Here is a 25,132-nt window from a genome sequence, read left to right on the forward strand (position 1 = left end):
ACTGTTAAAAAAAGACTAACAAATAAAACATCAAATGTTGTGTATAAAGATGTTTTTAGAAATTTATAAAAATTTTGTACAATTATATTATTTATATTAATTTATCTTTCTGTTTTATTTAAATTAATATTGCGTTCTACAAAATGATAATTTTATAACATATCTACAAATACGAATTGTTGATCGAATATTCAAACAACTATGTTTTCGTAATTTCAACCGATCATTATATCATTATGAAATTACTGACAAAGCATCTATATTTATTACTTATTAAATTTTATATTATCATTGCTCAATAATTAAGCTATAATTTAAATAAAATTATTTTTTACTTTATCATTCGTAATATCCACGAGTTATAACCTAATATGATTATAGTCTAAGCAACATGCGGTCTAGTTTCAAATATATATATATATATATATATATATATATATATATATATATATATATATATATATATATATATATATATATATATATATATATAAAGGAACTTATCAAAAATTCCTTATTTAAGATAATAAACCTTTTTAATTATTTTCTATATTTAGACACTTAAAACTAAGGATGAGAAATTTGACCCGAAAACCCGAACCGAACCGAATTAGACCCAAATAAGCAATTCGATTTGGTTTTTGGGTATCTATATTATGCTTATTCGGTTATCGGATTATTCGGTTCGTGTTACTAAAATAAGAGCTTATTCGGTTTTAAATACCCGACCTGAATAAACATTCTTCCTCCCCTGTTGTTCATAACAAAAAAACCCTACATTTGTTCTCATTGTTTCAAAATCGACAAATCTTCTCATCTACTTCCAAACTTTTTTTTTTCAAAATTGAAATCACTTTTGTCGATCATTCCTCTTGTTTTAAACTTTCAAAAATCGACCTTTCCTATTGTCTTTAAGGATTCACGAACCTACTTTGTCTAGTAATGGAAAATTAGGCTTCAACTCAAGAAACTCAAGTAAGAAATTAATTCTCATTATGTTAATCTACTATATAAATGTTATTCTTTCAATATATTATTGTGCTATGTTTGTCTTTGTAGGTTTTATGTTGATGTATAAAACTACATTATTATTCTATTATTCGGGTTATGGAATCCTAATACGGTTTATTCGGTTTTTTTTTTCGGTTATATTAAATCGTTAATCATCTTTTACATTTTATTTAGGTAATAACTGAACTGAACCGATTAATACCAAAACCGAACCGAATCCGTATTGGTTAATTGGTTCATGCAATTACCCTTATTAGGTTTTCTGGTTATTTGGATTCGGTGTGGTTCCGTCCGGAATAGCATCCCTACTTAAGACCACATGATAAATTAATAAGCATTTTAAATTAGTAATCCCAAAAACCGATTAAAACCTTAATTTAGAATATCATTATCCCTTTAAATTAAGATATAATTTTATCACAATGTAACAAGATTTTAAAAATCTCGGATGAAAGCACGGGAGTGATTTGGAAGGATAGGCTATTAATCCTTCATCGTCAGACGATTTTCTTGAAGCATTAGACTTGCAGCGTCGCCCGATTCAGGTTTTATTTTTTCTTCCTCGTTCAATTTATGACATTGCTTTTCTGCTTTCATTTTTTCTCGTTTATTCTATATCAACGGCGTAATACTTTTCCATTCATGCTTAATGGCATCGTTGAAAGTCACACAATACGTGCACGACGACGTGAACATTAGAGAACCTGGTAATCGAAATTTGTAGCATGCATGTTTGACATGGCCAAGTTAAAGATTTTCACGAAGTCTATAACATATATAAGATGACTGTTATTTGCGAGAAAGCACGACTACTTGTTATGTTATGTTCTTAGTGATGCTATACAAACATCTGTCATGTTCTTTATATCTTAATTAAATTTCTTACCATTTTCTACTCCTTTGTTGATTAGTTATATTGTGGTTGACTATGTTTGATTTGTGATAACAGCAAGAAGTTTCAAGTAAACGAGATTTTTGGGTGTAAGGGAACGGGTATTTTTTTCTCTCTATCTGCAAATTGTATTTTCTAATATATAAATTAATAACAAAAATTCAATAAAACTTCTTGTTACATCGAGATGGAATATTTATAAGCGAATAAATTAATAAGCCATGAGCTAATAATAAGAAATTAACTTTTTTTTTTGCCAAACACCCTCTAAATTAATTACTTGTCAAAACTGTGGAATACTTAGAGAAAATGACCTTCCATAAACTCCTGAGAATTAATAAAATGTAATTTTAAGAATTCTAGACTATGAACATGAGATAAGACCTGCATAATATTTTGTGTTATCTCTATGATCCTCAAAGTGAAAAGGCATGGTACTTTAATTAAATATAATACTAATTAAAAAAATTAACTATAAATACTTGTGAGACCATTGACATTTGCAAGACTTTCCAGTATTCAAAGAACTTTCCCCACCTTGCATACAGTTCAAGAAAGTTTCTTTGTCTTGCTACAAACAACCATTCTTTTTTCTTAAAACCAAAGGACCTTCAAGTTTGATAAGAATTGCAGTGTTATAGCTAGGTTGTATCTTATATCTTAATTAGTATTTTCTTTGAAGTACTGAATACCAGGACTGTATCTCTATGCTCTAATATTATTGTTATCTCATAATTTATAGTTCATAATCTTTAAGTGACAAGAGTCTTCAACTGCATAAAATCTACTTTCAAGATTATAGTTGATGGTTGAAATATCATGTGACCAATCGATCGGTTCTCACTGAATATAATTCTGTTATGCTATTAAATAAGTAGGCTGTTTTTCTACATATCTATGATTATCGTGGGTCAGTTTTTTTAGGATTTCTCTTGTTGGTTTCATGAGACCAAAAGCATGCATGGGAGATGCAAGAAATAGTTGTATTTTTTCTCCTTAAAACTCATCAAGAAACCATGATTGATCATGGATTGTTAGTTAGAAAAGCAATTCTTTGAAACTAATATGTGATCATTTAAATTTGAATTTGATAGATTATATACGTTGGAGCTGTTTAATTGAGGCTGTATTACTGAGCAGTCATACTGTCTTTCCCTGCTGATTAAGTGGCTGTCGCTTTGAATCTTATTTTTGAATAATTCTTAATTAAGATCTAACTTGATCATATACAATCTTCTGTTCTAACTATATCTGATTACTTTTTATTGCTTATGCAGATCAATAAAAGAGTTAAGACAGCGAATAAGTCAATCAAGCAATTTAAGGAAGAACTTGCTCGATGTAAAAACCAAATCGGAAAAATGGGTCCTGGTCTGGCTCAACGAGTTATGGAAGTTCGGAAAAAGAGACTTATCAAGGAGAAAAGATGGTATGTTATTTCATCTTTAGCAAGTGTTATCTCTGTTGAAACTGAGGCACTTGAGGATTATTTGACCACATGTGTAGAAAATAATAATTAGAAAATTTTGAGAACACCGTGTCTTTTAGGCTTTTTGAATATCTACAATTTTAAACTTCCTTCATAGCTTTTCATTTCATACAAACTACTCTCTTAAATATTATTTACGCAGTTATTAGTTGACAACCTTTACTCCTTCTTGTCAGGTACCAAACACAACGTGACATGCTAAACAAACAAATTTTTGATCTAGATCGAGTCATATTTGCTTGGGATGGTATTAAGGAGGCTCAGCAAATAGTATGTTTCACAAATTTAAATTCATTATAATAATTACACTCGGATTTTGTATTTTTTTAATCATGCTTTGCTAAATAATTTTTTACAATCTATGGCTTTTATTTGATTGTAATAAGGATAAACCATTGTTGTGAAATATCCGCTCTTGTGACAACATTATCGATAGCATCATATCTTCCTGATATAGTATATACCCATAGCTGAATTGACTTAATTGGTTCATTTTTCTTCCATTGCTCACCTTAAATTGCTTTTGTTGGATGCATCCTACATGAAATAGTTCAAAGCATGCTGGGGAATGGGTGGAACATTTCCTGCCCTCGGGTTGGAAGCTGCTACCTACCTCCATGATATAGTGGATTCTAGGGACCGATTTTTTTAAAATATACATGTGTATGAACATGCCTTAATAGAATACATCTTTCAGTTTTGTGTAAACTATATATCCTTGTTTCGGTTAACGAAACTCAAAATTCAACTTACTAACGATTCATATTTTCCAGGCATCGTGTTTGAAATCAGCAAATATAGAGTTGAAAGGAATGATGAAAATTTTGCAAGATGACCAAGAAGATCTTATGGGTGGCGCCGTCTAAAAATCAGTCGTTTTATGTTTTATTATCACTTTCCTTTTCTTTTAACTCTTAGACTATTTTGGATAGAGAATTTGTGATTTGTACTTTTGAAAAATATTTACCGATTAGTACTCTTTTAATATTCTACTATAATAAATGAAACTTTTTTTGCCACATGTCTTCTTCTCATTCATTTGGACACATGATATTTTATAGAATTTTTAAAATTTCTATTTTCCACTTGTCATTTTATTGTATTTTTTATTTTATTAAATTAAAATTCCACATTTAATGTGTAAGGTAATATATATATGTAAAGTATTTATTAGAAAGAGTTTATATATGTAATGTATTCAATACATTAAAGTCTCACTAATTTTAATAATTCAATTTTTTCTCATTTTTCTTATAAATTCAAACTTTTCAAATTATTAAAATTATATATATATATATATATATATATATATATATATATATATATATATATATATATATATATATATATATATATATATATATATATATATATATATATATATATTTTTAATTAAACCCATGTAATACATGGGTCTTACACTTAGTTTAAATACTAAAAAATTGTAATCCCATAACATAACACCACCACTAATTTTACAAATATAATTGAGTTTACAATTTAGGACACATCTACCGACAAAATTACAAAATGATCTATGTGGTATATCAAAACTAACAAGTTTGGGCTTACAAGGGTGGTCTAATAGTTTGGTTTTGTTGTTGCGAGTTTGGTCTAATTTGGTCTGAACTTTTTTGTATTGATGATTTTGCCCTTATTATTTTATTTTCTATTTTTTTATTACAACGATTAAAAACCTATTAAAAATAAAACAAAAATAAACTACCTCTCTCTCTCTCTCTCTCTCTCTCTCTCGTTATTACTTCACCGGAAAAGGAAAGAGAGTTGTCAACACTCTTGTCGACTGTCCTACCCCTCTTCCTCCTACTTTCTCTGACAATTGCAGCCCCAAACACCATATTGCCTTGCTGTTCGCTGCTGCTATCAATCGAGACCAAAACAGCCCCAAATGGAAGCTTAAACTATTGAGAAAAAGCATTCAGTAAACTACGGTTGCCACCACCTTTTTCACTACCATTTCCATCCTATTCTTGCCGCCACCTACTTCCCTACACCACCACAAACACCTCTCTTGTATAACTCTTTCAAATCGCGACAAAAACAGCCCCAAACGGAGCTTACAAACGCCGTCACCGTTAATCACCTTCGTTTTAGCAAAAAATCGGCTAGAAGGTAAACCTCTACCTCCGTTAACTCGAATTCATGTCCTACCCAAAACCACCTTCGGATTAGGATTTCGAAGATGAACTACAATGGTGCTCATTTTCAACAAAAATCTAGCATTTCCTCCCTGCTGGAATTAGGGTTTCGCAGTCGATCTCATCCTAATGGAATGTTTAACCGATCCATTCCGGATCGACCGAATTGGTACGGAAGTTGTAACATGGGAAAACCATGGAAAACACGACTTATTTGAATAACCCGGTGACCTACCAATTGTAGAAGTTGTCGGAGAAGGATGGAGATCAAGCGCGAGGTCGCCGGAGCCACAACAAACCCTAGCTCAGATTAGGGTTTTCGTGTAACATCTTGTTTCCCTTCATTTCTTATTTTACGGTCGTGGGCCAAAAGTCGATTGTGTATAAGCTTTGGTCCTTAAGGAGGCAAATATTAGATCTTGTGGAAGGAGGTTATGATGGTTGAGAGATCTAACCCTTGAATTGTGTTTTGGGTCGAAGGGTAAAAAGGGAAAAGTCATAGGTCGTGTTCTTGCATGAAATATGGATTTTTGTTCGTCAAAATTTTAGTCCAAGATATTTAGATAATATTGTAAAGCTCTTCAACACCTTTCCGTGGATATAAAGAATGTTGAAAATGGAGTTGGAACGAAAAAGTTACAACCGTTTGAAGTTATGGTGATTTTTGGGCTTGCCGTGTATGTTGGGCGTACGGGGAGTACGTCGGGCGTACTAGAGCATCCCTAATACGTTGGGCGTACACGATTAGTGCCTAAACCCTATTTTCATGGTTTGAGTCCCATTTAATCTCCTTAACTTCCCCTAACTCACTTCATTCTCAGCCTCCACCTCTCCAACACCATCTCTTGAAACCCTAACCCTAGTTTAAGCATTGTGACCAAAAAGAAGGTGTTTTTAAGTGCTTTGTAGTGTTCTTGGTGCACCTTGGAGAAGAAGGAACTCATTGAAGAAGCGTTGGTTGCATTAGAGCTTGTAGATCCAGACCTTATTCACCTTGATCTTTCTTCTGGAGGTATAAAGTTTGAATCTTGATGATGAAATTGTTAGATCTAGATAGTTTTGGGAGTTATGAGCTTTTTGTCACTTTAAATGCATAAAGTTTAGATCTTGAAAGTTTTTGACCTTGTTATGGATAAAGTTAGAAACTTTATCCATCTAAGTATCATATTGATTTAGATCTAAAGGTTGGAGACTTGGACTTAATGGATTAAGTTGAAAAAGATGCACTTTTGGTCCCTTTATGACATAAAGACTAGATCTTGTTTGTTGGGACCATGCTAATAGATAAAGTTGGAATCTTTATCCATTATGGAGCGATTAGGAACCATAAAAATGTGATATTGGTCCTTCTGTCCCTTCCATGCATGAGTTGTAATGTGTTAATGGATTAATAAGTTAGAGTTCTAGCTTTTAGACCTTCCCTAGCCATGGAAAGTCATAAAGGTGGAAACTTCACGACTTCAGACAATGTTTTGAGGCGAGATCTGAGTTTGGGTGAAAAGTCCTTAACGAATTAAGTGTTTAACGGAAAGGCAGAACCAACTTGAGTACGTTGGGTGTAATTTCCGTATGTTGGGCGTATTAAGCCATCCCATGTATGTAGGGCATAAAGTTGAGTACGCATGGCATACTCAACCATGGGTCGCTGGAGAAAGCAGTGTAGCAGGGAGTGTATCATAGTGTTCTTGGGTTTCTTCATTTTAGGTGAGTTTCGCCATAGTATACCCATGGGTCGAAGGCACCATGTCGGCCCACTAGTTTTGGTTATCTGTTAGTAGAGGGATGCCTAGGGACTTTATGTAGCCATGTAGGCTAGACTGAGGACTCTTGAACTAGGCTCTTTTCCATGTTCTTTGTTTAGTTGTGGTTCTACAGTAAGGTCACCTGTTTGAGTGTCTATCTCACCTATAAGTATATACGGTTATGCATTCCTTGGTTTATTGGTATTTAGTATGTTGCTATATTGTAGTCATATGTTAGATCTATCTCTTGGTATATCGGATGTAGCTAGGCTATAGTGATCTGTTAGATCTGTATCCTGGTATATAGGATGTCTCTATGTTGTATTCATTTGTTAGATTTGTATCCTGGTATATAGAATGTTGTTATGTGTTAGTCATTTGTAGATCGATATGTTTACCTTTACTTGTTGGTTATCATCTAGTGGAGTGCCCTAAGGACTGTATGTGGTCATGTAGGATAGCTTGAGAACTCCTTATCTAGGCTTTCTTTCCTACTCCTTGTTTGGTTCTGGCTCTTGAGTAGGATCATCTGTTCGGATGACTATCTCACCTCTGGTTACTGATGGTTACATGTTTCATGGAAGATAGCTAGTAGTGGGAGAGTGTGCGGTATGAGGACTAGTAGGCGGTAGTGAGTTGTATGATTGTTGTTTGACTGTATTATGTGCCTACTTGATCCTGATTGTTTATATGTCGACATATGGTAGTGGTGGGTTGAGGCGGTCCTACTTTGTTGTAGGTCAAGATACCCGGTGCGGGCTGGCTGTAAGCCGAAGGCATGGAGGCTCGAGAGGAGCGGATAGGTTGAGGTGATAGGCCAACAAACCCTGGAATTCCAGTGCGGATAGATTAAAGGCCTGCGAGGCAGTCCAGTCAGGCCAAAGGCCCAACGAGCGGCCGTTATGCATGCTTGTATGTTTATCGTATGGGGTATTTTGGGGAAAACTCACTACGCTTTGTTCTTACCTAGTTGTTTATTGTTTCAGGTATCATCGATCATCATGGGAATGCGAAGGTGTGACTGTACACATTCATCAGCAATAATGAAGATTTCGCGCTTTAGTATTACTCTGATTTTTTATAAATGTATTTGGAATAAACGGTTTTCTCCATAACGGAATTATAATTGGGAAGATTTACTTAAATAAAATGGAAATTTTTGGTTGTGAAAATGAGATGCTACATTCTCCACGATTACCCAAATGGCATCCACACCCCTTACCGTCCTCGGTAACTTCGTAATGAAGTCCATAGTGATATCTTCCCACTTCCACAAGGGAATGGGTAGCGGCTGAACCTTGCCATGAGGCCGTTGATGCTCGGCCTTGACCTTCTTGTAGGTCAAGCACCGCTCCATAAACCAGACGATCTCCCGCTTGATGCAGGGCCACCAGTAACTCAACCTCAAATCTCTATACATTTTTGTATCCCCTGGTTGTATAGAAAATTTGGACTTATACGCTTCCTCCAATATCTTCTGCCTCACTCCTCTAGTCACCGGTACCCATACTCGGCCACACTGTGTCAAAAGGCCACGACTATCCTTAACAAACGATACTCCCCCCAAATCCACTCTATCTTCCAGTTCTCCTTCTGCACCCCGTCGACCCGAGCCTCCTTGATCATATCCAACAATGGAGAGATCACAGTCATCCTCAAACAAACATTCCCAATCGGGGATCCTGCCGCCTTGCGGCTCAAAGCATCGAACACCATGTTGGCCTTCCCGGGATGGTATATGATCTCACAATCATAATCCTTCAGCACATCCAACCACCTCCTCTATCACACGTTGAGGTTCTGCTGATCCATCAAATACTTCAAACTCTTGTGATCAGTGCAGATGGTGCACCTTACTCCATACAAGTAGTGCCTCCAAATATTAAGGGCAAACACCACTGCCCCCAATTCCAGGTCGTGAGTGGGGTAATTCGCCTCATGAGGCTCCAACTGCCTCGAGGCGTAAGATATCACATGACCCTTTTGCACCAGAACCGCACCCAACCCTGAGATCGTTGTGTCGCCGTACACCATCAAATCATCTAACCCCTCGAGTAGTACTAGGAACGGAGCCTTGTATAACCTCCGTCTCATGGTCTCAAAAGCCTACTGTTGATCCGTACCCCATCGTAATGTCACATTCTTCTTGGTCAAGCGGGTCAAGGGAACAACAATCTTGGAGAAATCCTGGATGAATCTCGGATAATAGCCCGCTAGACCCAAGAAGCTACAGATCTCGGAAGCATTATTCAGTACTTTTCAATGCATCACTGCCTCAACCTTAGCTGGATCAATCGAAATAGCCTCCTAGTTGATGATGTGACCCAAAAACTATACCTCCCGCATCCAAAAATCACACTTGGAGAACTTTGCATACAGCCTCTCCGCCCTCAAGATCTCCAATACTTCCCTCAGATACAGCTCGTGCTACTCCTTGGTCTTAGAGTAGACCAAGATATCATCATTAAAAACGATCACCGACTGATCTAGCATCGGTCTACATACCCTATTCATGAGATCCATGAATGCTGCTGGAGCATTGGTGAGCCCAAATGGCAACACCACAAACTCATAATGCCCATACCGAGTCCTGAAAGCTATCTTCGGTATATCCTCATCCTGAGTCCTCATCTGATGGTATCCCGACCGAAGATCAATCTTGGAAAACCATGACACACACTGTAGCTGATCGAACAAATCATCGATCCTCGGTAGCGAATAATGGTTCTTCACCGTTAGTTTATTTAGCTCTCGATAATCAATGCACATCCTGTGTGATCCATCCTTCTTTTTCACGAACAGGATCGGTGCTCCCCACGGGGAACTGCTCGGATGGATGAACCCTTAGTCTAGCAGCTCCTGAAGCTGCGTATATAACTCCTACATCTCGGGCGGTACCAACCGGTATGGTGCTTTCGCTATCGGAGCGGCACCCGACACCAAATCAATGCGAAACTCCACCTGCCACTCCGGAGGCACTCCAGGTAACTCTTCGGGAAAGACATCCCGAAATTCCTGTACAACCGGCACACTGCCTACATCCGTTGTGGTCTCAACCCTCGTATCTGAGATATAAGACTACAACCCTGCTGCAGAAATCTCCTAGCCTTCGCAACCGAATAGAGAGTTAGCCCCTGCGAGGCCCTCTCACCATGTATAACCAGTTCTCCCACATGGGGTTCAAATCCTCACCAACTGACGCTTGCAATCAATCATGGCCCCATTGGCCCCCAGCTAGTCCATTCCGACAATCACTTTCAGCCCTCGCAATGGTATCGAAACCAAGTCAACATGGAACCTCTCTCCAATCACATTTAAGAAACAGTCCTGATACACCCTCGTAACACTCAAAGTGCGGTCGTCAGCAATCTCTACCTCAAGAGGGAAATCCAAAGTTCCCGGCGCATCTCGAAACTTCTTGCTAAGTGCAAGAGACACAAATGATCGAGTAGCGCCCGATTAAAAAAATATGAGCCGACATACCATTGACCAAAAAGGTCCCTATACATAAGCACAAAGCACATATAAGCAATCCAAATAAACAGAGAGCAGAGAAGAATAAAAACGTACCAGCCACAACGTCAGGCTCTGTCCGAGCCTCCTCGGTAGTCAGTCGAAATGCACGACTCTTCACCACAGGGGCATCCGCCATAGCAGAGCAGCCATTGGTAATGCTCAACGTGGCGGGCGCGGGCGCCACCACTACTCCTCCTCCTCCCTGCAGCCTCGAACAATCGGCCTTTTTATGGCCGGTCTGGTTGCAGTGAAAACAAATCAAGCCCTTCTTGGGGAAATCCCTGATCACGTGGCCCGATTGGCCACAAGCATAACATCCCGAGCCTGCCGTCCGACAAGCCCCACCATGTGGTTTACTGCACTTGGAACACCGGCCACGGCCCTGCTGGCCCCTACTGGAAGTGTCTAAGGTCTTAGGCTTTTTAGCCTAACCCACGGCCACCTGTGCCTGCTCAGGCTTCCGCTTGGTGTGGAATTCCAACTCCATTTCCTGCTCATGGGTCTTCTCCACCATCTAGTTCAGGGTTTTGCACCCTGTAAAGCTCACAAACTCCTGGATATCATCCCTCAGCATGGAATGATCTTTCGTCCGCCTCATATCCTCATCCGTAGCGTACGGTGGGATCAACAAAGCTCGTTCCAGAAACATGGCGGTGATCTCCGCCACAGTCTTGGTGGTCTGCTGAAGGTCATGAAACTCCCTCACAAGCCGTTGCACCTCAATAGGTGGTGCAAGCTTCGCATCGAATCACCAAACAAATTCGGCCACGTCATCTCAATCACACCGTCTGCTCCCACCAGGCTGGTCACCTCTCCCCACCAATCTCGGGCTCTATCTCTTAGCATACATGAAGCAAAACCCACCTTTACTGCATCAGGGCAAGAACTCGTGCCCTGGACGTTCTCAATATCCGTCACCCATCGTCGGATAACAATGTGGTCCCTGACCTCGAAGAACTCTGGCGCTCCATACGCCTTGAACTCCTGGAACGAGGGAGTTCGGGCCTCGACCTGGCCCGCAACAATCTCAGCTTTGAATGACCCGATCCTCTCCTCCATAATCTCCATAATACGCTCCTTGACCGTCCTAAATATAATTGGGGTAGCGTCAAGGATGCCCCTCGTATCCTCGGTTGCGATGAGCTCACACAATCTCTTGTCAATGGGATCGATACCATTGCCCGACCCAGATTCGGATCCCGAACTTGATCCCCCAGCTTCGTGTCATGTCACCATCGTACTGTACTGCAATGCCATAAGATGTAATGATCAGGATATCTTTAAAAGGGAATACTCCCACACCGGTCCTCCTTAGAGTTTCCATGTCTAACATTGGTTTGGGTATAGGTCATGTGCTTTCAGTAGTATGGGCCTAATACTACCTTCCACACCTACCTGTACTTTCCCTAATGCTCTACCTAATAACTCCAATTCGTCCCAAAATGAATCAAATCCCACAGACTACCGTATATCTTGAATCCTAGACTGTCCTAAGATTTGCTCTACTCACATCAATTAGACTGATCATAAAAGGTTGTTTTATGCATGCAAATTATACACAGAAGAAGGATCAAATAGACTTTCGAATAAAAGATTCTACCCTAGGACCACAACCAAACAAGGAACAGGAAATAAGGCCAAATCAATCATTCTAAGGCTATAAGCTCCTGACCATATACAATTTTAAAAGAATACACACAACAAGTTCCATACGATCATCAAAGCTCAAATATTAGTATAAATTGGCTAACACATTAGGGAAACTACTTACTTGGCGTGGTTGATCACGCTCGTTGCACTCTAATCTTTTCCTTTCTTTAAAAGCTTTAACTTTTATTTAATTTTTGAAAACAATTTTTACCATTTCCTTAGTTTGAGTCCTGACACACCCGAGAGTGTGCCCGAATCCCTCACACCAAGGCTCTGATACCAACTTGTAACGACCAAAATTTTCAAAAGAAATTTTTTTCATTTTTAATTATCGAAAACACATTTTCATCATCCACTAAAACCAGTTACAATTGTTTTCAAAACCATGTCAAATACAACTTTATTTCAAAATATCATAGTGTCCAATAAAATGCCCGAGTGAGAGTGCACGCCGCACCATCAAACCTTGCCCTTGCCCTTGGGCTCAGATGTACCTGAAACAAATCCCAAACTGTAAGCTAATGCTTAGTGAGTTCCCTAGAGCATACCTACACAAAAATCACATACAACATATCATACTATTCATAACAGCTACACATATCACATAAGTCATGCATACAACAAATAGGGATGTCGTGGGCTTGTCCCCAGGGTCTAACTCCACGGTGCCTTGGGCTCCCCACATGGTCTTACACCTAAGTGCCATGGGCTCTCCCATGGTATTTGATAGGAAAGCCATGGGCTATCCACATGGTCATACATCCAAGTGTCATGGGCTCTCCCATGGTCTTCCATACAAACATACTACATATACCACTAGCATATTGTCTAGCTCATACCAACTAACATGTCACATAATACAATCTCAGCTAGGATAAGACATGTCATAAAAATGGGCTGACCTTGGTGCCATAGACCCATTGGTATGGTGAGGAGACTCACCTTTGTCTGCTGAATCTAAAAGTTGCTCTCCTAATAGTCCATAACCACCTGTGCTGAACAATAATAACATTACCCAAGGTTAGGACTGAACACTATTCAATTGAGGAGTCCAAAATCCTAGTCCTTTCCCAATGGCCCAAAAGTCTTCCTTTGCTATTGGGCCCCAAAGTCCATGTCTAATTACCATTAATGGGCCTCATGGCCCAATAAGGCCCAACCATAGAAACCATGGCCCAAAACAAATAGGTTGGCCCACCAATCCAAAACATGGACAGGCCCAATGACCAATCAAGGCCCAAAAGCTTGCAGGCCTACAACACGTCCAAGTCCATTTGATGTGTGTACGCCTAGCATACCACCCTGGTACGCGTAGCATACTGAGTCCCTGAGCCGTACGCGTTGTGTATGCTAAGTTACACCCAATGTACTAATAGATTAAGCACTCCCTTCCATTAAGTGCTTAATACTCGATTTTCTCATGTCTAATAGTCAGATCTTAGCTCATTAAGATGTCCTAGTTTCTAAAGTTGGCAACTTTATGCCTTTGCATGTCTCATATGTTCCCAACAACCCATTAAGACCTTTCCAAGGGTCTTAATCCATGCATGAGGTCAAAACACCCATCAAGACTTCATTTTTATGATATGAATGGATCAAAGGACCTCAAATCTAACCTTTCTAGGCTCTGGAGTTGCTCAACTCATAAGAGGAGATCTAAAACCAACAAAAGGGACAAAATAGAAAACCCTAGCTAGATCTAATGAATAAGATGGCAAGATCAAAGCTTTAAACCTCCAGAAGCTCCTCAAGGTGAATTAGATGCAGATTCTTGAAATCCAATGCCACTCCAAGCTTGCTTGACAACTTCTTCTTCTTGAATGGACACTAAAATGGCCACAAATGCACTCCTTAAGCTCAAAATACACTCTCAAATGGAATTAGGGTTTTCAGGGACGTTTGAAGGTGAAAGAGGTTGATTAGGGTAAGGCACAAATGAGATAAGGATGCTTATAAAGGCCTCAAGTCCAAAAATTAGGGTTTGGACATCCGTCACGTACGCCCAGCGTACGTGCTATCCCTCCGTGATCAATCATATATTGTACGTTAAGCGTACCCATGAGTACGCCCATCGTACTTAAGGGACTTATTATGCAACATTTAAAATTTTCAAGGGCTTCAAAGGTAATACCTGATTTGGAGTGTTACACAATTATACTAAAAGGGGGGGGGGTGTTTTGATTGCTTGAAAACTAAAAGACTTGAGTAACTAAAAAACATGCAATTAAGCAAAATGGTGCAAAGAATTGATCAACCAAGGCAATTCAACACAATGAACATTTGTGTGTTTATCATTAGGATTCAATATGAAGCTTATCATTCATCCCAAGTTGGTTATAGCAATCATGAAGCATGATATGCCAAGATTCCTCATAGGTAGTATGGAGGCTGGGGAAGCCCACAACACACCTTCTTAATCAAAATCAAGGATTCAATTGAAGCAATTGAACCCAAGAAGTTGATTAGCCTTAAGAATGCAGGAATCCCTAATTCCTAGAGGATGTCAATGCTTATACATCCATAAAGGAGTCATGATTCATAAACTAGAGATGATTTCTACCATCATAAAGCCCTTGTTCTAAATAAATTCAATGAGTCAATGGTAAACCAAAGAAATAAACCAATAATTGCTCATTCAAGTATCAAGCTCATGATCAAAGTATTAAACAAGCATAAAAAATATGAACTAGAATCATAAAGATACGATATATGATAATTATGAATGAATCCTTCAAAACCCAAAAATCTTCAAGGGTTTTAGCCAAAGTTAACCAAAGCAGAGAAACTAGCCGCTCATGGCAAGAAAATAACAACCACAAAAGTGTTTTTGCATCAAGAATCTACCAATTACTTAGAAAGATGAGAAGAATGAGTATCAAGCTCCAAAAATCACCTCTAATGGTATCTAGTGGTGGAAAATCGAAGTCTTTCTGAATGATCCAACCCCCAAGGTAAATGGTGAACAAAATGACCAAAATGCCCAAAAGTGTGCAGTTGCACAGGTACCCTCGAAAGTGTTGCGCGACTGAGACTCCACCTTCACAAATATTGCTGGAATGTTATTGGCCCATTTTTCTCCACTACACACCCCACTACCCAAGATTCCATTGGTCCCCTCCATGCCTCACATGATACAAATTTGGTGAATCATCTTCAAGCTTTAAATATAGATAGTCCAAGCCCAAAATAAGAATCCATGACCCATCGTCACAAGCCCACTTCATCCAAATCTTCAACCTTTTAAGCCCAAATCTCCTTTGATGGATCCGTGAAGCCAAATAACGCAATGAAAAGCCCATTAAGCCCAACTCCAGTCAAACCGCAACCACAATGAGCTCCAAAACCCTGCAAAATATCTCATGCAAAATAAAAAGTACTCGACACGATCCATAATAAAGAAAATAAAGAATATACAATGCAATACTAATAAAAAGAGCTAAGAAATGCTAAAATAAACTAATAAAAATAAGGAAATAAAATAAGCTATCAAATCACCCCAATCTTAAACCTAACTTGTCCTCAAGTTAGAACAAGACTAAAATGAGCTAGGGATGAGCTAAACAAAAAAAAAAGATACCATAGAACTTGGTCAACATCAGTCAACATGGTCAGAATCAGTCTTTCATGGACCCTACGGATCTTCAAAATGTTCCCCTGTAACAGCCCGGATTCCCAAGTATCTTTTATGCTTTCAATTTTTGATGTTTTGTGAGGGGACTCGGCGAGTTGGAGCTCAGACTCGCCGAGTAGGATCGCGATTTGGGCACGGGTTCGCACCTGGACTCGGCGAGTCCGTGCTGTTTAATGAAACCCTAATTTCTCGGGTTTGGGACCTATTTAAAGGGCCTTATGGCCGTCATTTGTGCTCACCAGTCCCTTGAGTGAAACCCTAATCGAGTGTGAACATTTGGAGCAAAGTAGGAGGCCATTATTGATCTTGGAGGTGTCATCTTGCAAGGGAAAGGGAGGATCAGCTAAGGGGAAAGCAAGAGGGCCATTTTCTAAGAGTTTGGAGTCCAGAGCATCACTATTGTGGTAATATCTTTGAGCTATCCTCTTCTATGTTGATGTTTATTTGATTTAGGGTTTATTGAACCCTTTTGTGGCTAGATCTAGAGCCCCCTTGGCCCCTCAAGCAATTTAGACCATAGATCTGGACCCTTGGAGGTCCAGAGTGTCCCTTTGCCCAAGCTTTCTGTGAATCAATGGAGGTTTTGGATTGGAATCCTTATGCCTTAGGTCAAAATGCTTTTTATAAGCCATGGGATGGGTTGTGAACACCAAGATAGGGGCTTTACGTGATGAATCAGACTAGGAAGGCCAGATCTATGAATTGTTGGAACAGATCTGACCTTAGAAGCGAGTTTGAGTGATTGCATGGCATGGACTCGCCGAGTCCGATGACCAGACTCGGCGAGTAGCTTGAAGATTGCCCTTAGATCGGCCAGTGAGTGGTCCAGTCGAGTCATGGGCTGACTCAGTGAGTCAGGGCGAGTTAGGGGGTGGTCAAGTGGACTGACTCGAGCTGGGACTCGCCAAGTTGTTCTTGAGACTTGGTGAGTTGAGTCGGGGTGGTCCCGCGATTCTGCCAGGTGGAACTCGTTGAGTCAGGGGGAGTACTCGACGTGTAAAAAGGGAATCCTAGAGAGTTGGTGAAAACGCCTAGACTCGCCGAGTCGCCTTAGTGCACTCGCCGAGTCCGGTCAAAGTTGACCGTTGACCGTTGACCGTTGACCAGTGGTTTCTTTTGAGGGATAGTCAACCTTAGTGTTAAAAGTGTTAATTAGAGACATATGATGTTATAGGAGGATTATAGCTCGGAGGATCGAGCACGAGGGATATCAGGATTTGTGAGTCATCGAGATACGCGAGGTGAGTCTTCTCACTATACTTTGCCTTGAGTAGGTAATCAGAGTTATGTGTTAGAGTATGTATGTTATGTGTTGTACTGCATGATGTCTATGTGATTTATGCTGTGCATGATTATAGAGTTGGAACCGGAAGGTTCCCAGAGTTAGAACCTGAGGGTTCACAGAGCTTGGGTGCACGGACCCATAGAGTTATAGCCTCGAGTGGCTAATATATATGTGATATGTTTGTGGTATTTTGGGGAACTCACTAAGCTTTATGCTTACAGTGTTAGTGTTGTTGTTTCATGTACTAGCGATGACCGTGGGAAGGCGCCGGCTTGATCGTACACACGCATGGGATTTTGTTATGCTTATGATCTTGGGATTTTGTATAATGTGAATTGAGATTTAAAATTGATGTTTTTATGAAAAGTTAATGGGAAATGTTTTTATAAATTGAGAAAAATTATTTTTAAATTCACGGTGTTACAAGTTGGTATCAGAGCTTTGGTTTGAGGGATTCGAGTACACCTTCGGGTGTATTTGAACTCAAACTGAGGATTTGAGAAGTATTTTCAAAAATAATAAAAGATTTTGAAAATGCAGAGCAGAGTTGTGTGTACGATCAGTCCGCGCCCGAACGGTGATTTCCCAAAATACCTTTTTGTTATGTGATATTGATACTGATATGATGTATTCGCATGCTAGAGTAGGCTAGGTATTCCTATTAAGACTAGAGTGGCCTGATTTGTGATGCCTTAGCCTAGGAAGAGGTGAGCTGCTATGAGATGCTTGAGAGTGAGTAGGTAGCAGCAAGGGGCTTATGAGAGATCTATTAGAGGGAGGTCTATGCATGATAGAGTACTTGGAACTGGGGATCCGAAGAGGAGGACTTGGGGTGTATTCTGATACGGTGCGGACAGTAGTATTGGGCCCGTACTACTGAAAGCACCGGAGCGGTGTGCAGCCCAAGTAAGAATCTTTGGAATACCAAGGATCAAGGAGGAAAGAGTTGACGAGTGTGAGTATGCTCGTAAGGGTTCTAATTTATCGTATGTTGTATTTTAGAGGTAGATCATGGTGAGGACACGCTTGATGCCCGAGAGCAGTGGTACCAGTGACGAGGAGATCCGCCGGATCATTCATGAGGAGGTGGCTGCGGCCATCAGGGCAGAGATACCGGAGATGTTTGGGTCTATAAAGACCACGATGATTGAGACGTTTGATAAGCGTTATGCCGCTCTTTCTAAGGCTGCTGTTGTAGCGGCTACCGCAGCGATTGCTGCTGCGAGGCCACAAGGTGGTGATGCGTTGCTGTTCCGAGAGTTCAGCAACACAAAACCACCAGAGTTTGATGGGACCCAGGACCCGGTGGCAGCGATGAGGTGGATATCTGATATTGAGGGGTGCTTCTTCACTTGCTCATCTCCTGAGCATTTGAAGGTCCGGTTCGCGCTGAACCAGCTTCGCTCAGGAGCGAAGGACTGGTGGAAGTTTGTGACGGCGCATTATACGCCTGCTGAGCTTGCGGCAGTGACCTGGGAGAGGTTCACAGTCATGTTCTGAGATGAGTACGTTCCCCAGGTGGAGAGGGAACGTTTGGCACAGGAGTTTCTGACCCTCAAGCAGGGTACTGAGTCAGTTACAGCGATCACGAGGATGTTCTATGAGAGGGCGATGTTCTGCCCTGAGCACGTGTCCATTGAGCAGGCACGCATGAGCCGCTACTTGAGCATTTTGAGGCGGGATATTCGGGAGTTCGCTGCGAACTCCTCGTATCGGACATTTGTTGAGCTTCAGGCAAATGCCCGGAAGAGGGAGACTGAGCTTGAGACTCAGGCCAGGGAGGAGGCGGAGTCTCAGGGGAGGGATCGGCGACCGGCACAGTCTCAGCCGGCAGCCAAGCGGGCCAAGCCCGCTAATCCCAAACCAGGGAGCCAAAAGGGCCGCACTTGTGGGAAGTGCGGCAAGGGTCATGATGGAGTCTGCCGAGCGGGATCTTGCTACAAATGTGGCAAGGAGGAGCATATGGCCAAGGATTTCCCCAAAGGGTTTGCAGTGTGCTTCCATTACAATCAGACCGGACACCGGAAGGCGGAGTGTCCGCAGTTGCGCGGAGCATCTCAGGGATCTGCTCCTTCCGCCATCAGAGCTACAGAGAGTCGGCCTGTGAAGGCCGAGGCACCGAGAGCTCGAGGGAGAGCCTTCCAGCTGACCGCGGAGGAGGTCCGCACTGCGCCCGATGTTGTGGCTGGTATGTTTTCTTTCATGTATTTATTTTGATGTCGAGATATTATGCTTATATTATGTTATGCGTAGGTACTTGTGAACTTTGTACCTGCTTTAGTGTTATTCGATTCGGGTGCGAGTCGGTCTTTTGTATCCTTGTCCTTTAGTCAGCATATTAGTGTTAGTCGTGAGGCGTTGAGTCGGCCTCTGAGAGTTTCCATAGCTGACGAGAGAGTGATTTATGCCGCGGAGGTTCTCCGAGGATGCGTGTTAGAGATTTTCGGCGTTGAGTTTCCGATTGATCTGGTTCCTATTGCGATGGGTGATGTGTGTGTTATTGTGGGCATGGACTGGTTGAGCAGATTCGGTGCAGTTATCGACTGCGAGCGTCAGTTGGTGACCATACGGGACCCTAGTGGGGGAGTTCTTTCGGTATACGGCGAGGGTACACATTCAGGATCAGCATTTTGTTCGGCCGCTAGAGCGAGGCAGTGTCTGCAGCAGGGCTGTAAGGGTTTTGTGGCATATGTGATGGATATGCGGGTGACTTCCGAGAGGCCGAGTTCAGTTGAGGAGGTTCCGATAGTGCGCGAGTTCCCGGATGTATTTCCCGAGGAGTTGCCGGGTGTGCCTCCTGTGAGGCAAGTGGAGTTCTGTATCGATTTGGTTCCGGGTGCCGCGCCTATCGCTAAGGTGCCTTATCGCCTTGCACCTCCAGAGATGCAAGAGTTATCCTCGCAGCTCCAAGAGTTGCTGGGGAAAGGATTTATTCGGCCGAGCAGCTCGCCGTGGGGAGCACCTATTTTGTTCGTCAAGAAGAAGGATGGTTCACACCGGATGTGTATTGACTACCGGGAGTTGAACAAGCTGACGGTCAAGAACCGTTACCCGTTACCAAGGATCGACGATTTATTCGACCAGTTGCAGGGAGCATCTTGGTTCTCCAAGATTGATTTGAGGTCGGGATATCATCAGGTGAGAGTGCGGGATGAGGACGTCCAGAAGACAGCGTTCAGGACACGATATGGGCATTATGAGTTTGTGGTGATGCCTTTTGGGCTCACCAATGCCCCGGCTGTGTTCATGGATCTCATGAACAGGTTATGTAGGCCGATGTTGGATCGGTCGGTGATTGTATTTATCGATGATATTCTGGTGTATTCGAGATCTAGAGAGCAGCATGAGGAGCATTTGAGGGAGGTCCTTGGGGTTTTGAGATCGGAGAAGCTTTATGAAAAGTTCCCCAAGTGTGATTTCTGGTTGCGGGAGGTCCAGTTCCTAGGACATCTTGTTAATCAGGAAGGGATATTGGTCGACCCGGCCAAGGTTGAGGCGGTGATGAGTTGGGAGGTGCCAAAGTCACCCTCTGAGATCAGGAGTTTCCTTGGGTTGGCAGGGTATTATCGGAGATTTATCAAGGATTTCTTCAAGATCGCAGTGCCACTCACCAGATTGACCCGGAAGGGTGTTGCATTCTCATGGGGTCCCGAGCAGCAGACCTCCTTTGAGACACTTTGCCAAAGGTTGTGCGAAGCCCCGGTATTAGCTCTCCCGGAAGGGATGGAGGATTTTGTAGTATATTGTGATGCATCGATTTTGGGGCTGGGTGCGGTGTTGATGCAGAGAGGGCATGTGATAGCATATGCATCAAGGCAGCTAAAGCCTCATGAGACGAGATATCCCACGCATGATCTAGAGTTGGGGGCAGTAGTGTTCGCCCTTAAGATTTGGCGTCACTACTTGTATGGGGTTCGGTGTACGATATACACGGACCATAAGAGTTTGAGGTACTTGATGGATCGGCCCAACCTAAATATGCGTCAGAGGAGGTGGTTGGATGTGGTCAAGGATTATGATTGTGAGATCCTGTACCACCCAGGCAAGGCTAATGTGGTAGCTGATGCTTTGAGCCGCAGGGCGGAGAGCGCTCCACTGCGAGATGTATGTTTGAGATTGACCGTGATAGTTCCGGTACTGGATGCCATTCGTGGGGCACAGGCCGAGGCTGTGCGACCGGAGATGCAGAAGAGGGAACAGGTTGTTGGTTTGGTTTCAGAGTTCGTTACGGATGGTCGAGGGCTTATGACTTTTCAGGGTCAGATTTGGGTACCGTTTGTGGGCGGTACGCGTACTACTTTGATGGAAGAGGCTCATCGGTCGAAATTTTCGATCCATCCGGGGGCTACGAAGATGTATTTGGATTTGAGGAAAGAGTATTGGTGGCCCTGTATGAAGAGGGACGTCGCATGGTTTGTTGAGAGGTGCTTGACCTGCCGCAGGGTTAAGGCCGAGCACCAGAGACCGCATGGCAAGTTGCAGCCATTGGAGGTTCCCGAGTGGAAGTGGGAACAGATCACCATGGATTTCATCACCAAATTGCCGAGGACTGCCAGAGGAGTTGATGCAATTTGGGTGATTGTGGACAGGTTGACGACGAGCGCTCACTTCCTTGCCATCAGTGAGAGTTCTTCAGCGAAAAAGTTGGCAGAGATATATGTGAGGGAAGTGGTATCTCGGCATGGGGTGCCGATCTCGATTGTTTCGGACCGTGATGTGCATTTCACTTCCAGATTCTGGAAGAAATTTCATGAGGAGTTGGGTACTAGACTGCATTTTAGTACCGCATATCATCCCCAGACAGACGGTCAGAGTGAGCGAACGATTCAGACGCTTGAGGACATGCTCCGTGCATGTGTGTTGGATTTTGGGGGTAGCTGGGATGCGTATTTACCCTTGGCAGAGTTTTCCTACAACAACAGCCATCATTCGAGCATTGGTATGCCACCCTTTGAGCTTTTGTATGGGAGGAGGTGTCGGACCCCCATTTGTTGGGGAGAGGTTGGGCAGCGAGTGATGGGCAGTATAGAGATCGTGCTTTAGACGACAGAGCAGATTCAACAGGTCAGACAGAGGTTATTGACCGCCCAGAGCCGACAGAAGAGTTATGCGGACAGACGTCGATCCGAGCTTGAGTTTCAGGTCGGCGATCTCGTTCTCCTGAAGGTCTCTCCTTGGAAAGGAGTGATTCGATTCAGGAAGAGGGGCAAATTGGGGCCCCGATATATTGGACCATTCCGTGTGATTGTGAGGGTAGGCCGGGTAGCCTATCGTTTGGATTTACCAGCAGAGTTGGGGCAAATTCACGACACTTTTCATGTGTCGCAGCTGAGAAAGTGTATAGCCGATGAGTCAGCAGTGGTTCCATTAGAGGATATTCAGGTGGATGCGAGCCTGAATTATGCCGAGAGGCCGGTGGCCATCAGAGATCGGAAGATCAAGGTTCTGAGGAACAAGGAGGTACCCTTGGTGTTGGTTCAATGGCAACATCGGAAGGGATCAGAGATGACCTGGGAGCCAGAGCGCGAGATGCGTGAGGAGCATCCAGAGCTATTTATAGAGCGAGACTTCGAGGGCGAAGTCTAGTTCTAGTGGTGGAGAGTTGTAACAGCCCGGATTCCCAGGTATCTTTTATGCTTTCAATTTTTGATGTTTTGTGAGGGGACTCGGCGAGTTGGAGCTCAGACTCGCCGAGTAGGATCGCGATTTGGGTGCGGATTCGCGCCTGGACTCGGCGAGTCCGCGCTGTTTAATGAAACCCTAATTTCTCGGGTTTGGGACCTATTTAAAGGGCCTTATGGCCGTCATTTGTGCTCACCAGTCCCTTGAGTGAAACCCTAATCGAGTGTGAGCGTTTGGAGCAAAGTAGGAGGCCATTATTGATCTTGGAGGTGTCATCTTGCAAGGGAAAGGGAGGATCAGCTAAGGGGAAAGCAAGAGGGCCATTTTCTGAGAGTTTGGAGTCTAGAGCATCACTATTGTGGTAATATCTTCGAGCTATCCTCTTCTATGTTGATGTTTGTTTGATTTAGGGTTTATTGAACCCTTTTGTGGCTAGATCTAGAGCCCCCTTGGCCCCTCAAGCGATTTAGACCATAGATCTGGACCCTTGGAGGTCCAGAGTGTCCCTTTGCCCAAGCTTTCTGTGAATCAATGGACGTTTTGGATTGGAATCCTTATGTCTTAGGTCAAAATGCTTTTTATAAGCCATAGGATGGGTTGTGAACACCAAGATAGGGGCTTTACGTGATGAATCAGACTAGGAATGCCAGATCTATGAATTGTTGGAACAGATCTGACCTTAGAAGCGAGTTTGAGTGATTGCATGGCATGGACTCGCCGAGTCCGATGACCAGACTCGGCGAGTAGCTTGAAGATTGCCCTTAGATCGGCCAGTGAGTGGTCCAGTCGAGTCATGGGCTGACTCAGTGAGTCAGGGCGAGTTAGGGGGGTGGTCAAGTGGACTGACTCGAGCTGGGACTCGCCAAGTTGTTCTTGAGACTTGGTGAGTTGAGTCGGCGTGGTCCCGCGATTCTGCCAGGTGGAACTCGTCGAGTCAGGGGGAGTACTCAACGTGTAAAAAGGGAATCCTAGAGAGTTGGTGAAAACGCCTAGACTCGCCGAGTCGCCTTAGTGCACTCGCCGAGTCCGGTCCAAGTTGACCGTTGACCGTTAACCGTTGACCAGTGTTGACTTTTGAGGGATAGTCAACCTTAGTGTTAAAAGTGTTAATTAGAGACATATGATGTTATAGGAGGATTATAGCTCGGAGGATCGAGCACGAGGGATATCAGGATTTGTGAGTCATCGAGATACGCGAGGTGAGTCTTCTCACTATACTTTACCTTGAGTAGGTAATCAGAGTTATGTGTTAGAGTATGTATGTTATGTGTTGTACTGCATGATGTCTATGTGATTTATGCTGTGCATGATTATAGAGTTGGAACCGGAAGGTTCCCAGAGTTAGAACCTGAGGGTTCACAGAGCTTGGGTGCACGGACCCATAGAGTTATAGCCTCGAGTGGCTAATATATATGTGATATGTTTGTGGTACTTGGGGGAACTCACTAATCTTTGTGCTTAAAGTGTTAGTGTTGTTGTTTCAGGTACTAGCGATGACCGTGGGAAGGCGCCGGCTTGATCTGTGCACACGCATGGGATTTTGTTATGCTTATGATCTTGGGATTTTGTATAATGTGAATTGAGATTTAAACTTGATGTTTTTATGAAAAGTTGATGGGAAATGTTTTTATAAATTGAGAAAAATTATTTTGAAATTCACGATGTTACATCCCCGCTTTAGAGCCATAAACCAAATTCTCGAGCCACTTGAAGGGCGAATAGATCATGTCTGGATGTAGTCGCGATGTGCAAGACAAAGGAAACAAAGGATGCACCCAGTGGGGGAACTTAAAACACCAATGCAGAACAAATGCATGAAGGAAAGGCGCCTCTTCACGCACGATGATTCCTACATTTGTCAGGATAAAGTTTATAATAATGAAATAGGGTTTTGCAGCACGGCCTCCGAGCAAACATTTGGTTTCAGAGGCTTCTCCCTTGTACCGTCCTTTACAATCTACCGTCTCATCGTCACAACCTTTTCTCACCAAAAATAAAAAAATAAAATAAAATAATAAAAATTCTACTTAACCTAAATCAAAATCTAACAACTTAAATCTTCAATCTAGAACTTATGTTATTTGGTCTTCAGTCTCCTTGCTGCTCGATCTTCTGTCTTATTATTTCTCTACTTT

At 42.1% G+C, this 25,132-nt stretch overlaps 1 protein-coding gene across 2 annotated transcripts; it reads left to right on the top strand.

Annotated features, from left to right (window-relative positions):
- Positions 1-1,512: 1,512 nt before the first annotated feature.
- LOC111921337 (vacuolar protein sorting-associated protein 60.1) lies at positions 1,513-4,405 on the top strand. Of its 2 annotated transcripts, none has more exons than XM_042898268.1 (4): positions 1,513-2,004; positions 3,181-3,332; positions 3,569-3,662; positions 4,166-4,405. In XM_042898268.1, exons 2-4 carry the CDS (start codon positions 3,265-3,267, stop codon positions 4,256-4,258), a joined length of 255 nt encoding a protein of 84 aa, XP_042754202.1. In that variant the 5' UTR covers positions 1,513-2,004; positions 3,181-3,264; the 3' UTR covers positions 4,259-4,405. The 2 variants fall into 2 exon arrangements, with proteins under 2 accessions (XP_042754202.1, XP_042754201.1); XM_042898267.1 differs by lacking the exon at positions 1,513-2,004 and adding an exon at positions 2,426-2,548.
- The last annotated feature ends 20,727 nt before the right edge of the window (positions 4,406-25,132 follow it).

The sequence above is a fragment of the Lactuca sativa genome, chromosome 9 (genome assembly GCF_002870075.4).
Source record: "Lactuca sativa cultivar Salinas chromosome 9, Lsat_Salinas_v11, whole genome shotgun sequence".
NCBI classification, from domain to species: domain Eukaryota; kingdom Viridiplantae; phylum Streptophyta; class Magnoliopsida; order Asterales; family Asteraceae; genus Lactuca; species Lactuca sativa.